Below are 18,937 nucleotides of genomic sequence, written 5' to 3'. Positions count from 1 at the left end.
AAAGAATAATAAGATGTTGGAGGGGGTTACGTATTAAATTGTAAGAAATTACTTAAAGGAATTATTGATAGTGCTTTAAATAAACAACAAAACTCAAAATTGCTCTCTTGAAACTTAAAAAAATATCCATTGTATAATCTACACGGCAGTAATACCATAACCTTACGTCTTGGAATTTTTGCAATGTCGTCAGACTTTTTTTATGGGGATAGGCGATTATATCAACATAATGAAGACGACTTTCGATTTAAATAAGCTTTTAAACAGCATGGATACAAAAAACACGTAAGCAATATAAAAATCTTTTAATTACTTGAGTAAACTTGTAATTCGAAAAAAAGCTTTTTTAAAATTAAGACCTAAATAAAAAAGTCGTCTTCATTATATTGATAAAATCGCCCACCACCGTACATTCAAATTTGACGATGATGTATGGATAGGTATTCTTTCATAAAATAAATCCAAAATTGTCTAAGCATCTAGCACTATCGTTTTCATTGAAGCAAATTTACTTGATTATACTAAAAAGCTAATGAAAAAGTGACAGAAATGCAAAATATAGAACTATCAGATAAATTAATGTTTTTGTTTATTTGTGCACATTTTTTTTGCAAACCCATTTTTTTGGCAAACTTGAATGGGCCTATTTATTAGCTTACCAAAACTGTATAATTTGTCTTATTTATCTTTTAAACTACTGCAGATTTAGAGGGGGGGGGTTTAAAGTACCCCAGGAAGGATAGGGTTAAAGCGTGCACGCGACCGCTTTTTTACAATCTGAAAAAAAAGATTATAGTTCAAAGTGACTTCTGGTGGATTTGTAAAAAAACGAAAAAAAATTCTTTAGAATTGTATTTTCTTGAAAGGTGTAGATAAAATACGTTTATACAAAGTACAACCTTCTGAAGGAAATTATAATTTACTCTATGTAATGTATGTCATAAAAAGCTTTAGATATTAAAGGGGATAAAGTCCCGATTCATTGACAGGTTGCAACCTATAGCCGGACAACCGATTGGGCTGAAATTGTCTGTGAACACTTATGGGTGGGTGGGGGGCGTTAAAGGTTAAAAAAATCGAAATTTTTTTCATTTTTTTTTAAATTTATAATTTATTGATTCATTTTGATAAATAATAGTGTTCACAATTTCATTCATGATAAATATTCCTCGTTTGAAATTATTTTAAACCCTACTCACATAGATTCAGCCTGCCTATAAGCAGTCTCATCAATTTTTAAGACAGGGTGGAATTTGATGTGTCGCGACGCCCTAAGCTTAGATTTCACCGCTCTAACTCACTTATGCTTTTCTGTAGCCCTTTACATGAACATTTCAGCACTATAGAGCACTTGTTTTCAGCGTTGGTTTTTAAGAAGTAATTGGCAAAACTCTCATCGGTGTTTGCTTGAGAGCGTGGGACCTTTAAATCACAGTGTACTGGTTGTAGGGGCTGTATTTTTGTCATAAAGACATTTCTTTCTTCGAATGTTCTTTGATGAGATTTTTAACCTTCGCTAGGCACTGATTACAAAGTACCATTTCATCAAAAAAGTCCCAACCCTTAAAGGGAGTGTTCGCGAAAAATAGTCGCTTCTGATCGCTACTATTCTTACTTCTATTTGTTACGTCTATATAGAGAAAATTGTTAAAAACCACTTGTACCACATTCATTCAAATACAGTTGATATCTCATAATATTCTGTATTTGATTTATATTTATATACAATGCTCTTAAACGCCAATTAGTTTGTCCACCAGGTGCCTCTGCTCTCGATGCTCTTATAATGATTCCACGAGGCAGAGACGCCTAGCTGAAAAAGTGCAAATTGTATTATGTATTTAGAACAAATAAAAAATATTATGTAATATCAACTGTATAAGAATACGTCGAAAAATAGGCGATTCTATAGGTTTTAATATTTAAATGATTTGGTTAATATTAAATTGATTTTTTACGATCCCAGTCGTTTGTTCCAACTTTCTCAATTTGTATGGACTCAACGTTATTCGGTACAAGTCGGTTTTAACAATATTCTCTTAGTAGACGCAACAGATACAATTAAGTAAGATTAGCAGCGATCAAAAGCGATTACTATTCGCCGTACGCCTATACCTCCTTTCTTTTTCGCGAACACTCCCTTTAAAGTTGTTGGATTAAAAGTAATACCTATAGCTAGATTTTGCTCTATTTTTTCTCAGTTTATATCAATACTAGGCTTTCAGGGCGCTTCGTGTTTATTTTCTATTTCAACTTAAAATTGTGGCTCTTTCTGGAAGCATCCTCTCTTTACACTACAAATTAATAAATAAAAAGATCATGGATTTCATAATATTTCTTCGTCATATTCAAATTTTATAAAAATCGAAATATTTTGAAGACATACATATTTGTAATTTTGAGCATGTGAGTTGCCTCAAAAATGTTGGGCCCGTCCGATTCGGCTGTTTTGACGTTTATTGGATACAAAACAGACAAGCAAGTATATATAAAGACTAAGTACTAAGACAAGTCAAACTTAAGTAAATTGCATATTAGGTTGAAATCAAATTTCTAATCTGTTCTATGATTTGTCAATTTGGAACTTCAATCAAATGTAAATTACATTGAGTGTCTTTTTTTTAAACTAACTTTAAATATGCCTCCTTTGCATTCTTTCCTACAACTGATTGAGATATTAAATAGGTATTATTTATAACTTTATAACAAGCTTTGTTTTCCTTAATCAGAACTCTGAACAAATTTTTTCTTTTTGATGGTATATACAGTGATAACCAGAAAACTCTGAAATTTGATGTTGTAACAAAGCAATTAGTTATACTTGACACTTATTAAATCTCAATAAAGTGAATTGGGTCTGTTTGCACTGCACAAATCCCATGCAAATTGGACTATTTAAAGTAAAAAATTAAGTCTAAAAGTCGTCTTCCTATTCCAAAGTTTGTTGGTTATCATTGTATCGGCAGACAAACTTTTGGAAATCCCATGAATAGGTCACCTGTTTTTAAGTCGTTTATCGATCTAAAGAGATATTTTAAGAAAGAAAGAGATATACATTTTAAATTTTATTTAACCTGTTGGTTTGGATTTTGATATGTACAAGTTCAATTTAAACCGTAGAGAACTGAGTGTACATAGTACACTGTACAGTCAGTTGCAGTACAATTTTAGTACAGTCAAGTAAACAATTTAATAAGTAACGAGATAAGGAAATTACAATAGATATAATACGTACAGTTGTACACATGTACACATGTACACATGTACACAATTTTAAATTTAGAATAAATAATTTAATCGTTAAATTTTGTTGAATCAAAAGTATGGTGTGCACGTGTACAAATATTGATAATTGTATAAACTAGGCATGCACCAACAATTTCTTACTCATCTATAAGGCACGGATGGTAATTCAAATATTTGAAATCCATATAAAGTATGAATAAGAGAGAAGGCACTTATTAATTTGAATTTTTTTTGACTAGCTTAATTTAACAGAAACGGTTCTTATTCGACTATTCACAACATTGTTTTACTATAACTATTATTGCAATAAATAGGTCGATCATAACGTTACATAGGTTTCACATAAATATAGGAAACGGGAGAAACTGATTAATTTTCTTAAAATGTCGCCTGTTAGGCCATTTTTAGGACTAGCGTTATTTAATACAGGATGTCCCACGAAACATGACAGTTGGTAGATAGTTTTTAATGTTGTCTTCCATACGCTGTATTAGATATTAATGGCGTTATGCAGTTTACTTCGTTCAGAAAATCTTTTGCTCAAATACATTTTACTTTGAGAAGAATTTTACTATAAAAATGACTCCTATGTAATATTTTTATTATTGTCTTTGGTATTGAACAACTTAACAAATTATGGAAGAAGCCATTCTTAACTATTTACCAACTCTCAAGTTTCGTGGGACACCCTGTATATTAAGAGTTGAATTGAAAAGTATATAAATTATATAACTACAAAATGCCTAAAATTTAAAATTTCTAAATGATAATGTTGTATTGCACAAATAGCTGGTGTTACTAAGCTCGAACAGAATGAAAATATTTTGATTTTGAAATTTGACTCCAATTCAGTCCCTTTCTTTGCAAGATGGCTAACTAACCTCGCTTTAACTAAACAGTTATTGATCTAACTAGCTTAAAATATTAATAATATTAATAATGCCACATTTAGAATTACTAAGGTTTAGAACTAAAGGGTAAAGATTGCATTATTACATAAGTTAAAATGTGCTATATAAACATAATGTACAATCTAATACCTTCTTCTTAAATTTACTGTGTATGTATTGACATGTGTAATGCAGTAGAATTGTCCAGATTCCTGGTTGTACAGAATATTATTAAAACTGTACTCTCAAGCTAAGCAAATATGTACTTAAATGAGAACATAAAGTGATAAGTATTTAATGTACAGTTAAAGTAGATTAGGAAAATCATGTACTTTGGTTGATTTTAGATTGTACTGTACTGTTTTATCCCCGATGATACAAAATGTACAACGCACATAAACATTACCAAAGAGAGTACAAACTAGTACAGTTTTTAGTGAACAGTCCTCAAGGTGTTCAACAAGTAAAATTTTTAGTGAACAGTCCTCAAGGTGTTCAACAAGTAAAGATTTTAGTGAACAGTCCTCAAGGTGTTAAACAAGAAAAGTTTTTAGTTAACAGCCTCAAGGTGTTAAACAAGTACAGTTTCTAGTGAAGAGTCCTCAAGGTGTTCAACAAGTAAAGTTTTTAGTGAACAGTCCTCAAGGTGTTCAACAAGTAAAGTTTTTTAGTGAACAATCCTCAGGGTGTTCAACAAGTAAAGTTTTTAGTGAACAGTCCTCAGGGTGTTCAACTAGTAAAGTTTTAAGTGAACAGTCCTCAAGGTGTTCAACAAGTACAGTTTTTAGTGAACAGTCCTCAAGGTGTTCAACAGGTAAAGGTCTCCCATATATTTGAGCATACTGTCCTAATGAGATTTTTTTGGCCTTAACTCGTTTTTTTACAATACATGTATAGTTAAGGAATGCAATACTAATTTCGTTAAATCATTCTAATTTCATTTAATAATTTCAATGTTGAATTTTTTACATCTCATTGCCAACCTACAGGGTGTAGAAAGTAATTTGAACATGAAATTTTTTTTAGTTTTTTAAGATAATATTTTTAAGAGATTTTCCTTGTGATGTTTGTTTTGATGTACTTGTTTACTTTCATCTTTGCTTCTGCGCATGCGCGTGCTCTACTGGATCCTGGCGTCTGCCTGGCCCGGCTGCTGCGCACCAGCAGCTGCCGGAGATTGAGCAGCTGTGGCAGCGTAGGGTAATCCAGCTGCTGTCAGCCCAGCAGCTGCCAGCTGTTGAGCTGTAAAAGGTGAATAAGCATAGCCAAAGTAGCCTCCTAAAAATAAGAAATTTAATGATAAAAAATTATTGTTTTGATTAGTTTTTAGTTCAATAAAATCATTTTTTATCAAAACATCAAAAACTGATTTTAATAAAATAATAATTCGAGTTTCCATCAAATTAGTTGTAAATACTGCAAAATCAATTAGACATTTGAAAAGAATTAAATTATTCACATTTTGTGAAGTTAAAGTAAATTGAAGCCAATTACGGACAAAGTATTATTAATTTTTCATAGAACAAATGGTTTAACAGCTGCTATTATTTTTGCAAGTTTCTTAGTAAATTATTTATTATAAAGAAAACGAAAAATTCACTCTTTTTGCTACTTTTAAGATCTGAAAAATTATAAAAATTAAATTACAAATCGAAAGTTTAAAAAACAATATCATTAATAACACAAACAAAATTTCTATGAAAAAATACAAATTCAAATGAGTTTAAGAAATTTGAACTTAATCCCACCACAAGGGAGCTTAGGCAATATTTTAAATTAGTTCATTTTTCATTCTAAAATTTTAAATTTCAGGAAAACAAGGCACAAAAATGTAAACAAACATGAAGAACAGGTTTTAGCCCTAAAATAAATTCTGAAAAAAAATCAAGAAAGATGCAACACTTGAACACACATTCTTAAATACAGAAAGCATAACATAATGTCCGTTATTTACACCCTCAACAGTCTTAGATACATTAGTAATTCAGAATCCAATCTCAAACCACGCTAAAATACCAAAAATGTGAGCTTTGAAAATTTCTACGTTAAACTCCAAAAAAGAGCAATGTTAAAAAATCCTAAATTCTGAAATTTTCTTTAACTTCAGAAGATAGAGACGTTTTACAACATTTTTCAATTCTGTGATTTTCGTAGATTTTTCCATTCCACATGTGTTGGTGGGTTTGGCCAACATTGGATAGGAAAATTCACCAAATTTTCTAATTAAGAAAATGCCCAAAAATGTGATGAATGTTTCCTATAAAATATTGATGAATTAACAACCCAAGATTACCTTTACCCCATTCAGAAAACATTAGCCGACTTCTAGTAGAAATATAACAAGTTTAGACTTATTCAGAAAAAAAGATTTCATATAATATTTGTTTTAAGTTTTTCTTCCATATTTTGACAGTCTACGCAACAACGGTTAAATATTTAATCATGATTGTGAAAATTCTCAAAGCTCTGAAAAACAGCATGCTTTGGGTAAAAAATTTTATTTTTGAGATATTTCCAACTATTCTATGCAGTCTCTCATCAGAAGAATGTTTATATTTTTATATTTAAATCTTAAACTTCAGGCTTTCCTATACGTTGGCAATGGGCCAAGGAATTTAACTTGGGTGTGCAACTTTTCAGATGAAGGAGGGGAGGGGGATTCTTGTGTAAGGAAGGGGGGGGTTATCCGGGTAAGGAGGGGATATCCAGGTGTAGACTAGAAGGGGAGGGGGAGGGTTGACATTTAGACATGCTTTCCCTCTTGTCTCTTAGCGTTACATATTTCATTGAAAGAAAATATAAATAGAAAAAATATTTGATTTTAAAATAAAAGTTTATTTTTAAAACAGGTGTTTTCAGTTTCTCTAGGTAATTTGTATAGCATATTCATTGGCCTAAATATTTCCTGTAGAAAATGTAGAAAGTTGACTGTCCGAAAATGACCAAAACAAATCAACTATTATAGATTAGGTTGGACAAAAAACAAAAGCTCATGAGTGGTTTCATTTGTGTGTACCAACACTTTAATAACAAAATTCATTTAATAAGAAAAAGAAATGTCATGGAAATGAAAACACCCGAAAAAAAGTCAGAAAAATATTATGAGAAGTTTGTTTGCAATAATTTTGGTTTGGATGGTGTAATAAAAACTTAGGTTTTTTGTTGGATCATAGAAATTGAATTTTTTGCAGTACTTGGTTTGATACAAGAAATTGGGCTTTTTTGTTGTACTTGGTTTGCTGCTAGAAATTGGACATGTTTTGCAGTACTTGGTTTGGTGCTAGAAATTGGACACTTGATGCTTGAAATTGCATTTTTTGTGGTACTTGGATTGGTGTATAGAAATTGGACTTGTTTGGCATTGCTTGGTTTGGTGTTTGAAATTTTAAGTTTTTGTAGTCCTTGGTTTGGTGTTAGAAATTGGACTTTTGATAACAGCAATTGCATTTTTTTTTCGTACTTTGATTGGTATATAGAAATTCGACTTTTTTGCAGTGTTTGACTTGGTGTTAGAAATTGGAGTTTTTGCAGTTTTTGGTTTGGTGTTAGAAATTGGACTTGTTTTGAAGTACTTCATTACCAACCAACAACAGCAGAATTTCAGTTAAAGATTATCAGAAGAATTGCACATCCAAGACGTCCATTTTGTGCGAAATATTCAATTATACCGATTTTTGCATTTAGCGGCCCAAAATTAAATAAATAAAGTAAACTGACCTGCAGCAAGGGCCGCGGCATTATGAGAATCTATTCCGTTTGATTGGATTGATGGAACCATGGTCTGGGTTACTGTTGGAAACTGAGCTTGAGTAACTTGAGGAAACCCTGAAGCAGCAGCAGCAGCAGCAGCATACTGTCCATAGAAATCAAGCAGGGGGTTCCCTGAGTAAGGATCTAAATCAGATTAAATACAAATAAGAAAAATTTTAATTGATAATTAAGGAAAGATCTTTTATATGTGATTAATATTGAACTCGATATCCATAGTGGAAACTTCAAACGATAGAGTGTTTATTTTGTGGAGACAGCTATTGCGTATTTTTGCAATCTTTCATCGACATTAGTGAGATCCAGAAGGAATTAGTTTCTAAAGATGAAGATTAGTGCTTTCTGCAAGGATTAACAATACAAAAGTTTCGAACTCGAACCCACTTACAAAAATACTATTTTGTTAATAAGGAATATTGTAAGGAATATTTCAACTTTTTCCGTTAACCGAAAAAGTTTTGTTTTGTTTTATGCAATACTAAAATCAAAATTTTAGAATATATTAAAATACAGAGTTTTGCAAATGTAAACTATCTTTGTTTTGTTGATCTGGTAAACTGAGTTTGTCAGGTGGTTAGGTTTTCAGGTTGTCAGGATGTCAGGTTTTCAGTTTGTTGGGATATCAAGTTGTCAAATTGATAGGTGTTAAGTTGTTAAGATTTAGGTGTCAGGGTGTCAGATTGTAAGATGTCGAGGTTGTAAGAGCGTCAAATTGTCAGGTGGTCATGATGTCAAATTGTCAGGTGTTCATGATGTCAAATTGTCAGGTGTTCATGATGTCAAATTGTCAGGTGGTCATGAACTCTCAGGTGTTCATGATGTCAAATTGTCAGGTGTTCATGATGTCAAATTGTCAGGTGGTCATGATGTCAAATTGTCAGGTGTTCATGATGTCAAATTGTCAGGTGGTCATGATGTCAAATTTTCAGATTTTCAGATTGTCATATAATCGGGTGGTTTATTAGGTTGTCAGTATGTCAGTTTGTCAGGTTATCAAATTGTCAGGTGGTTATGTTGTCAAGTTTTTAGGCTGCCAGGATGTCAGATTGTAAGGTGGACAAGTGGTCAGGTGGTCAGGATATCAGGATGTCAGGTGAACAGAATGTCAGAGTGTCAGATTGTAATATGATCATGTGGTTAGGTTATCAGGTTGCCAGGATGTCAGATTGTCAGGTTGTTGCGACATCTGGTAATTTGGGACGCGGCTCATACATGGTTGGTTCTTCTAGAAATTGTATTAAAGATTTCAAGATTTGAGCCGTGATTTGAGTGACGCGGTTTAAATTCTTTAAATTCGGCCTCAGGTTGTCAATTTGTCAGCTGGTTAGGTTGTTAAGTTTTTAGGATGTCAGGAAGACATGTTGACCCATATATTGACCTGTTCCAAGGCCGGTGAGACTGAGAAGGTTTGGATGCATGTAGGGCGCCTGTGCAGCATAAAGCTGTTGAAGGTAAGGGGATCCCCCAGCTCCTCCAGGCACTGCTTGTCTGAAAACAAATAAACGTTCAACTATTTAAAACTTTACTAAAAAAGGACTCTTAACATAATTTTAAGCGAGCATTTATTTATAGAGTTGCATTACCGATTCACATGGGTACCCTTTCAGCCTTTGTTTGAGCAAAAATAATGAAGATATTCTTATTCAAAACTCACCACATTGTAAGATAGAAAAACAACGATATCCTTCTCATTGTGGCTAAAATAGAGGTGTAAATGGTACCGTTGTAAATCGGACATGCACATTTTATTAACGGGGGATCACTCTAAATAACGTTGACAGTCCCTTTAATTTAATCACTAATAAGCATCCATTATGCTATTTATGTTTTTATATCTATCTAGTTCAAAATCTTTAAGAAAAAAAAACTTGAAACAAGGGAAAGTGGAGGCAATAAAATCATCAATTATCAAATGTAATCTGCAATCTCAAAACTTGCAACAGCCTAAAAAAGGTAATATCAATCTTCTCTTTGGTCAATTTCTGAATATTAATTAAAGTTTACTTTGCTGCCTTTTCTGAACCTTACTTCTACTCATCTAACTCTCAAACCTTGAGGAAACAATTACAGGGATTTTGTTTAATGTTAAAACTTAACATAAAATATCAGGCTCTAGCTAAAATATTTTGTGCAGCTAGAATGGCCAACTAAAACATAAATAAGTATAATGACTCATAGATTTTTTTGACCTTTAGGAGCAAAAAAAAGGGTTAAAAACTAATTTTATAAATCACACATTTAATAATTATAAGTAAGTTTACTTTTTAAAACTAAATAAAAATTTTGTTGATAAAATTCAAAGATTGAATTAAACTTAAAGGAAAAAAACTTCAGTTTTAATTTGACTCTTAAACACAATTCGTTAAAACAAAAAGTAAAGCTTAGCTTGAGCATAGATTTTAATCAGTTGAAACTGAGCTTAAGTTTAGTTTTAAAACTAAAGAACTGTAAGGAGTATTGAATTTAAGCTATATTTCCACTGTAATACAGATTACAGAACTTAAATCTAATCTCTGCAGCTACAGACCATCTTCAGGACTTTTTCTGTCACAAATCCTTTTTCATTTAGAATCTCTCAAACTCAACTATACTAAATTAACACTCAGCTGAAACAAACAAAAAAACACTGCAAAACTATTAAAAAAAACAGGCAATTTTAGGTTTAGTTGGTGAGGGACGAAAACAAACAAAAAACAAAACAAAACAAAAATTTAATTTTCAACCCAAACGCTAACTACAAGATTATCGGGTTACAAGTCAAGACCTTATTGTCATGTATAGCTGAGGTTCTATATGTCTATCTAGTGTTTAACAAGGAAGGTTTGATTATGTTGGGATATATCTAGGATCACAGTATCCTTACCTCCCAGATATTAGACCTAGGTTCATACTTGATCGAGCCTTGCCAGGCCCAGCTGCCTGGGCAGCTGCAGCTGCTTGCAAGGAAACAGCTGTTGACGCCCCCGAGCCGGGTCCAGCAGCTGCCGTGTACCCGGCACCACTCAAACCAATTTGACCGCCAGCTAATAGATCGCTGAAAGGGAAATTTAGAGGATTTTTTAAGGCGTTTCAGAATTTTCCACTTTTAATCTAAAACTCTGATTGGATATAATGGACTTTTGTAATTGGTGTAAAAACAAGATTGTATGAGGTTCTCAAAGGCTACAAATAGTAGAGAAGGGTAACATTTGCTTACTTCTGTACAGCGTTAACAAAAGAAAATATCAAACATTAGAAAATATTACAATGTCTGAAGTCGTTCTCTCGATAATTTTGCAAATTATTTTTTATTTTTTTTTTTGAATAATCTTTCACAAAATATGAATTAAATCAACAAGCTTATTTTATATCTATCAATTAGCACTTTTTTATTTAACGCATACAATCTTATAAGACCTTTTTCGTCTGTTGACTGATTGATTTTGTTAAACCAGTCCATTGTACCCTAATATGCCTACAGCTATAAATAAATAAAATATGTAAGAACTGAAAATAAATAAAGAACTAAATCAATTGTTAATTGAACGTAACTTGATCTGAAGCCGGGGATCAGATTTCAATCCCTTTTTAGCCACTTCCAGTTTATACTCTTCTCCTATACACCCCCTTCCAGTTATACCCTTCTCCTATACAGCCCCCTTCCAGTTATACCCTTCTCCTATACACCCCCTTCCAGTTTATACCCTTCTCCTATACACCCCCTTCCAGTTTATACCCTTCTCCTATACACCCCCTTCCAGTTTATGCCCTTCTCCTATACACCCCCTTCCAGCATCTGTGACATTTTTGTGAAATACAAATTAAAATTTAAAGATCTTGACTTGGTTTAACCTAAAGAGGGTATTGGAGGAAAAAGTGCGAATATCAAACAGGGAAATAATCAAACTGTGAAAAATCAACCAAAAATATTGTTTAACATTGCTAAAATTTGTTCCCTGTTGTATAATGGGAAAATGATTAGGGGTGTGCTAAATGTGAATATTGGGAAATTGACCAGGGGACGCAAGCAATTAAAGAATTTAAAAGAGAAAAAAAAGGAAATTTAAAAGTTATACAAATTAAGATTTAAACCCTCAATTAAGAATATAAAAAAAAAATGCAGAAGTTTTAACAAGAAAAATTAAAGAAATGTCAGGGTAGGGGGAAACAATTAGGGAAAAGAGGGGAAATATTAAAGAAAGGTCAGGGTAAGGGGAAACAATTAGGGAAAAGAGGGGAAAAATTAAAGAAAGATCAGGAATGGGGGAATCAATGAGGGAAAAGAGGGAAAAATTAAAGAAAGGTCAGGGTAGGGGGAAACGATTAGGGAAAAGAGGGGACAATTAAAGGAACGTCAGGGTAGGGGGAAACAATGAGAGAAAAGAGGGGAAAAAGAGGAGTAGGGGAAGAGGAGAGAGTGGGGGAAAAAGAAGAGATATGGAAATAAATGAGGAAGGGTGGGGGAAGAAGGAAAGAGAGGGAAGATGGGAAATGGGAGCAAGAAGGGAAAGGGGACAATAAAGAAAAGGGGGTAAGAAGGGAAAGAGAGGCAAAAAGGAAGGGAAAGGGGATAAGAAGAGAAAGGGAGGAAAGAAGGGAAAGGGAGGCAAGAAGGAAGGGGAATAAGGAGGGAAGGAGAATAAGGCTAGAAGTCCCTCCTCAACCTCTCCCTATCCAATATGTGTGTTCTCTACCTTATTCAAAGTTTTATTTTAAATTTTAAATTTTAAACTTCTGTTTGTATGAGAACAAACGAATATATTTCTATTTTCTAACATTTCAGTTTCCCCTCTTAGAGCGAAAACAAAAATAATTTAGATAAAAAGATGAAGAGAATTTTGTTTTTGTTTTGTTATGACAGAACTGCGTAGCAAAGGTCTTTTTTCTCACAAGAAAAATTTTATTTTTGTTTTAATGTGTTTGTTATTTCGAACACTAATGGAATAATATGAAAACAGTAACGGTTTAGCTTTATTACTTTGTAACACATTTTAATGTCATCCATTTCTTTTTATATTCAAAATCGACAAGGAAAAATGTAACAAAATTTCTACATAAACTAATGAGATGTTTAGGAACATAATATTCAGAAGATTTTTTTCAATAAATCGAAGTTAGAATTAATTATTTCCTTTTTCATCAGTATATATTGAATTTCTTATTCTTTATGAATTTGTTCGCAGAAAAATTCCAGGAATTCTACAGAAAATGTTTGTGAACAATGAGACATTACAGAAACCAATATCTGAATAAGATTACTTATTCTCGATGATTATGCAGAGCGTCCTATATCATATTGGATTATCTCCTAGATTTAACGCTAAAATAAAATACTCAAAAAACCTAATGTATCCTGCATGCAAATTGTCAAATTAAGCTTATACAATTTTTAAAAACGATTCATTCTCTGTGAATTCACTGATTAATTCCAAAAATCGCAATGTAAAGCCAAAACTATCCGAAATGATGTGGTACACCCTGTAGTTAATTTTCATTTTCTCAACCTGTTCCTAAACAACTAATTAGTATACTGTAAAATGTTTACTAAATTTTTCGTCGTCGTTATTTAATAATTTTTTAAAAATCGATTCTCAAGATCATCCCTCAAAAAAGAACAATCTATGTGGATTTTAAATATTGAGTTTGCGCCCCCACCTTTCAAGAAAAGTGTTTATTAGAGAGGCAAAAAGGAAGNCATCTCTCTTCTAATGAACCTACTTTTGAGTGTTACCCTTATTTAACACTTTCCCCTGCCTTTGGTAACCCCCCCACTAAAACCTGAAAACTGGAATTAAAAATTAATTCCTTGTCCCCAAATCCCTCCAAACTTTGTATAAAAGACAGTTGAAGAAGAAAACTAAAACTACAAAAATTAAAACTAAAAGCAGACAAAACGAAACGGTGTGTGGGTTAGAAATTGAGAATAAGCGGCTCCTTCAAAAAATTAGAAATTTATCAATTCAATAAAAAAGATAATTTGGCGGGAAAAATTTCTAAAATTTTGCGGACAATAATCCTGACAGCATGCCTCTCAAATAAATTGCAAATAAGAAAATGAACCCCGGTCAAAAACCATTTTTTAGATCTCGTCGGTTGATTTCCTTATTTTGATTGTTTAAGTGGGAGGGAGTGAATTATATATATATATATAAATAAAATGTTTTTACACTATACAAGTTTACTTACCCATACTGAGCTGGTAGGATGGTTGGGAACCCTTGTCTTAGGGTAGGCAGGGGTAAACTCGCTGAAATACAAAAACAAATTATTTTATCATTAAACATTTTCAAATTCTTGATTTTTTTTTTAATTGAAAAAACCAACTCCTCCTAAACTTATTAAAAACACGAATTTAGAATTGTTAAGTTGGTAATCTCGGGATAAAGCTTTGTGCTCCATCCTACGGATTAATATCCCCTGGTGGTCACAATCTACTGTTTATTTAAAGTGTTCATATTGCATATCGAGATTAAGCAAAACACATTCAAGATTATCGACTCTCCAAACACATGTTTTACGGCTCATTTGAAGTACCGTACTTATTTAGATTTTGATTTAAGAGATTCGACAAAAATGGAGAATATGAAGAAACTAAATAAAAAATGTTCATACCAAGACTACTGATATGCACAAAACTGCTAAACCCCATTCGTGAAACCCGGGTTTTAAAACTGGTTTTCATAACGATACTCTATCCTAAGTTTTGGGCTCAGAGCCAACAGGCAGTTTTGTTGAAATCAACATTTTTGTTATAAAATATAATTTTATTTAGTTTCTCATATTCTCCATTTTTTCGAATCTTTTAAATCAAAATCTACACAAATGTTAACACACCAACAAGGAAACTTGGAAGTTTAGTTCTATGATACTTTTAAATTTCGGGCTCAGGTTTTCTTTCGGTCAAAGTACTGCAGATTACTGTAGAACGCACCAAAATGTCAGTTTACAGTACACATAGTACATACAGACACAATAGAGTTATAATAATAGGGTTGGGGAGGGGGGGGGGGGGGGATATAAACTCTAATATACGGGCCATGGACGGGAAAACGGGACAGTTCGCCATTTAAGATTATTGTGCCGGTTAGTTTGTCAAGGTAAAACTAAAATAGATATATCTAGAATACACATAGATAAATAGATAGATAGATAGATAGATAAAAAAATGTATACACGTATGATGAATGCATATAGTCTCAAGCCTAAATGTTTATTAATATTTCTATTATCGCCACAGTTTTCAAATTCATACATTGTACATTGTAGAAAATAATAATTATGTAGATTTACAGAGGAGGAAAGGCCCAGGGGGGTTGGGGGGGAAACAATAGGCATGTGCTGGGGAATTGCAATATCATAAAATTTATGGATAAACAAATATAAATAATCGTTTAAGTTTCAAATACTTTAGATTGATTAATTCCCCCCTTTATATATTTCGAGGAATGACAAGAACATCTTTTTTTTAGAATCTTTGAACCATGTTTTAAAAAGTGAACAGTCCCCTCTAACCATGTCTGACTCTATACTGCTAAGTGCCTGGTGTGCTTGATTGCCTTATACTATATTTCTTTATTGGCCTTCAATCGGAAAAGCTTTAGCATTGATTTGCTTTGTTTTAAACACAATGAGGGAGTAACGAAACCGACAGAAAAATGTTTTTAAAGAGTTTGTAGTACTTTTAATAAGTACAGACAACAACAAAAACAGATTAAAAAAGCAGGTTAATTTTTTCTGTTATATCTTTTAAGTTGTATAATAATTACAGCCGCAACTCAAAATATTCAAATAATTCATGATTTCAAAAAAGTGTTTTAACTTTTAATATTTCCAATTTAGGAAACTTTCTAAATTTTTCAATGAGAATTTACACAAGCCTTTTACCCTATTCCTACGCGGGGTGGGGGGAGGGGTCAAAGTAGTTTTTCTCACATAAATAAAAAGTATTGTTCTGAGGCTGTAAAAATTTTCTGACTTTTCCTAACTACCTATAACCCTCCCTTTAGGTCTAAAACCGGGCTTTTATACTTACTGCCTGAGTGCCTAAGGCACACTGCCTAAATAACTGCTTTTTCCTATAACAAACAAGATCGCAAAAAAAATATAAATTATTTGCATTCCCTCCGTCAAAAGAAATTTGCAAACTTTTGTGCAGATTCTAAAAGTAGAGCTAAGAACTTTCAAATGATGTATCATTTGTAAATTTGGAAAACAAACACGGGATTTTAGCAGACATAAAAATTCATTGTAAAATATCAAAGGCCCGTGACATCAGGTTGCCAGAGTTAAAAGTTAGCTTAAAGGTAAATATTGTTCAGTTCTTTTGAAAACTCGAAGTTTCTTCTTTTAAGTTTTATTTTTTGTTGCCAGCTTTTTAATATGTCTCTTTTGTTTTGTTTTGAGGCTATCTTTCTGTATTCTGTAAAAGAACATTTCTCACATACTTTATATATATATATACATATATTTCCACACCCAGCTTTCCACACACCCCATACATACCATTAAATTCCCCCCTCTCCCCCCATATATACCATTAACCCACCTACCTCCCCCTCCATCTACTTGTTAGTATTCTATACAGACGGGTTTGTATCCAATTAATAGACATGTTAGCAATAGATTCAGTGTATTCCAGCCATACATCAGGGATTAGATAGATAATAGATATGTAGATAGATAGATCTGTAGATAAATAAATAGATAGATATGTAGATATGTAGATAGATAGATATGTAGATAGATATATAGATATGTAGATAGATATATAGATATGTAGATAGATAATAGATATGTAGATAGATAGATAGATATGTAGATAGATAGATATATATATATATATATATAGATAGATAGATAGATAGATAGATATAGTTTTTAGATTTAGAAAGATAGATTGATTGATATAGATAAATGTAGATAGACAGATACATAGACAACAATGCATTGAATCAGACACTTTTACTTTGGATGGTCAGCAGTTTTTTTACTTTGGATGGTCAGCAGTTTTTTTACTTTGGATGGTCAGCAGTTTTTTTACTTTGGATGGTCAGCAGTTTTTTTATTTTGGATGGTCAGCAGTTTTTTTACTTTGGATGGTCAGCAGTTTTTTTACTTTGGATGGTCAGCAGTTTTTTTATTTTCAACTTTCTGATTTATACTGTAGTGTAGAAAAAGTTAAATTTTCATCTTATCTTTTTTTAAAGTGTACTTCATTGATCGATTTTTATTGCTTAAATAAATTAAAAGAAATCTTTATTTGACCATCAGAATTTATTGCTGGAAATATCTAAGGTTTTAGAAATTGGTTGAAAAGATATAGGAATTAAAAAATCAGGGTTTGTGGCAAAGAGTTCATTTCTTTAAAGCTGTGTAATTTCGAATGTAACATGTCCAATTTACAACACTCCCCATGAAAAATCAAAAATGAATATGACATCCATGATTTCTTAAAAAGTAGATTTTCAATGATTATTTCTCTGTAAAAGTAGTCGTTGAAGCTAGAAAAACGATAATATCATCCCCAGTTGTAATCAGATAATTGTTCAGAAGATGCATCTTTAGTTTAAATAGTAGTAATTTTGGAAAGAAACCATCACGTTATTTTCTAGTGCCTATAGCTTTGCAACCTGTTGGTGTAAACCTTTGATATTTAAAAATAAGAATATTTGATCCAACAGATGTCATCGTTTGGAATATCTAAGGTCTGCGACATTGAGTTGCTGAAATATAGAAATTAGATAATCAGAGTTTGCTGAAAAGACTCAATTCCTTTAACGGTGTGAATTCACAAAATGGCCGGCAAGATAAAGTTAAAATTTACAAATTACACCCCACCCAAACACCCACCCACCCACCTCCCCTTTTATAGCTCTTTTTGTAGATTTGTAAATAATTAATCCAGTATTGGTAACTGACCCGTGTATGCACTGGGTAGTATAGTAGAGAGAATATAGTTAAAATATATAAACCCCCTGGAAACCAGGGGGACAGGAGACTACATAGAAAGCAATAGAAACAATTAATCTAAAGGATAATTTCACCCCCCTCCCCCTAGATATATTGCACCTTGAAGGAGGTTGGGGTCCAATGCTTCTTTCTATCTGTTGCGTCTGTAAGGAGAAAGTTGTTAAAAATAACTTATACTCAAGAACAAATTCAGAAAATTGCAACATTTAACACGGATCATAAAAATATAATAATCAATTTCATTCCAAACAATCATTCAGATAAAAGTAAGATTTGTAGCGATCAAAAGCGATCATTTTCCGCCATAAGCCTATACCTCCTGTCATTTTTCGCGAACACTCCCTTTAATAGGATTTTTACTATTTGTTAAAGTATGAGCTGCTATTTTATGCGAAAGCTAACATCTAAAAATTTAGTGAGTAAAATTTGTTGAGAAATTAAATAATCCGTGTGAAGTAGATTTAATTTTCATTTAATCCTTTTATTTAAATGGTAACACGGAATTGTATGAAATCATATTAGCATTACTGGAGAACTTTTTTATATTTTTGAGAAATTTTAGTTGTGTAAAAATAAAACTGTACATTTTCATAAAATGTTTTTTTTTAATAGTATCGCGCAATTTTATTCAACCATAGATCATTGATTTATGTTGTCAGTACATAATAAAATCTGGGGGGACCTTAAACACAATAGAGAGCAGTTAGTTGTATAGTGTCTAGGGTATGTTAAAAAAAAAACAGAAATAATGATAATGATAAGCTACAATGTTTTTCAAAAACGTTTAATTTTTTTAAAAATATAAAAAATGTTCTTCCGGAAAATAAGCCTTGTTGCTACACCTAGCGATTTCTATACATTGGATTTCTATAATTTTTGGCGCCGTTTTTAGTCCTTTAAAATTAAAGATTCAAATAAAATAACTTTAACAGTCCCTTTAAAGTTCTGTAATTTGAGTGGCTAAAACGTAGTCCAGAAAGTTGTGGCATGCTGAAGCTTAAATACCAAATTATTCATAAAATTGATCTTTAATTAGCTTACAGTCAGTGTGTGCTTTGATATTGATTTGAAGGAAGTATGGAGGG

General features: G+C 32.2%; 1 protein-coding gene across 1 annotated transcript in view; it reads right to left on the bottom strand.

Moving 5' to 3' along the window:
• Positions 1-4,415: 4,415 nt before the first annotated feature.
• The window catches only part of LOC111711482 (RNA-binding protein 24), a 27,299-nt gene continuing 12,777 nt past the window's right edge, over positions 4,416-18,937 (bottom strand). Inside the window, exons 4-8 of the mRNA XM_023485853.1 lie at positions 14,070-14,130; positions 10,768-10,938; positions 9,283-9,392; positions 7,854-8,030; positions 4,416-5,414 (exon numbers count right to left, since the gene is read on the bottom strand). Of these exons, the coding sequence (XP_023341621.1) occupies positions 5,257-5,414; positions 7,854-8,030; positions 9,283-9,392; positions 10,768-10,938; positions 14,070-14,130 (677 nt within the window). The 3' untranslated portion in view covers positions 4,416-5,256. The remainder of the gene's footprint in view (positions 5,415-7,853; positions 8,031-9,282; positions 9,393-10,767; positions 10,939-14,069; positions 14,131-18,937) is intronic.

The sequence above is a fragment of the Eurytemora carolleeae genome, unplaced genomic scaffold (assembly GCF_000591075.1).
Source record: "Eurytemora carolleeae unplaced genomic scaffold, Eaff_2.0 scaffold1170, whole genome shotgun sequence".
Taxonomy (NCBI): Eukaryota; Metazoa; Arthropoda; class Copepoda; order Calanoida; family Temoridae; genus Eurytemora; species Eurytemora carolleeae.
The sequence above is the reverse complement of the archived record's forward strand: the minus strand, read 5'-3'. Positions and strand labels throughout refer to the sequence as shown.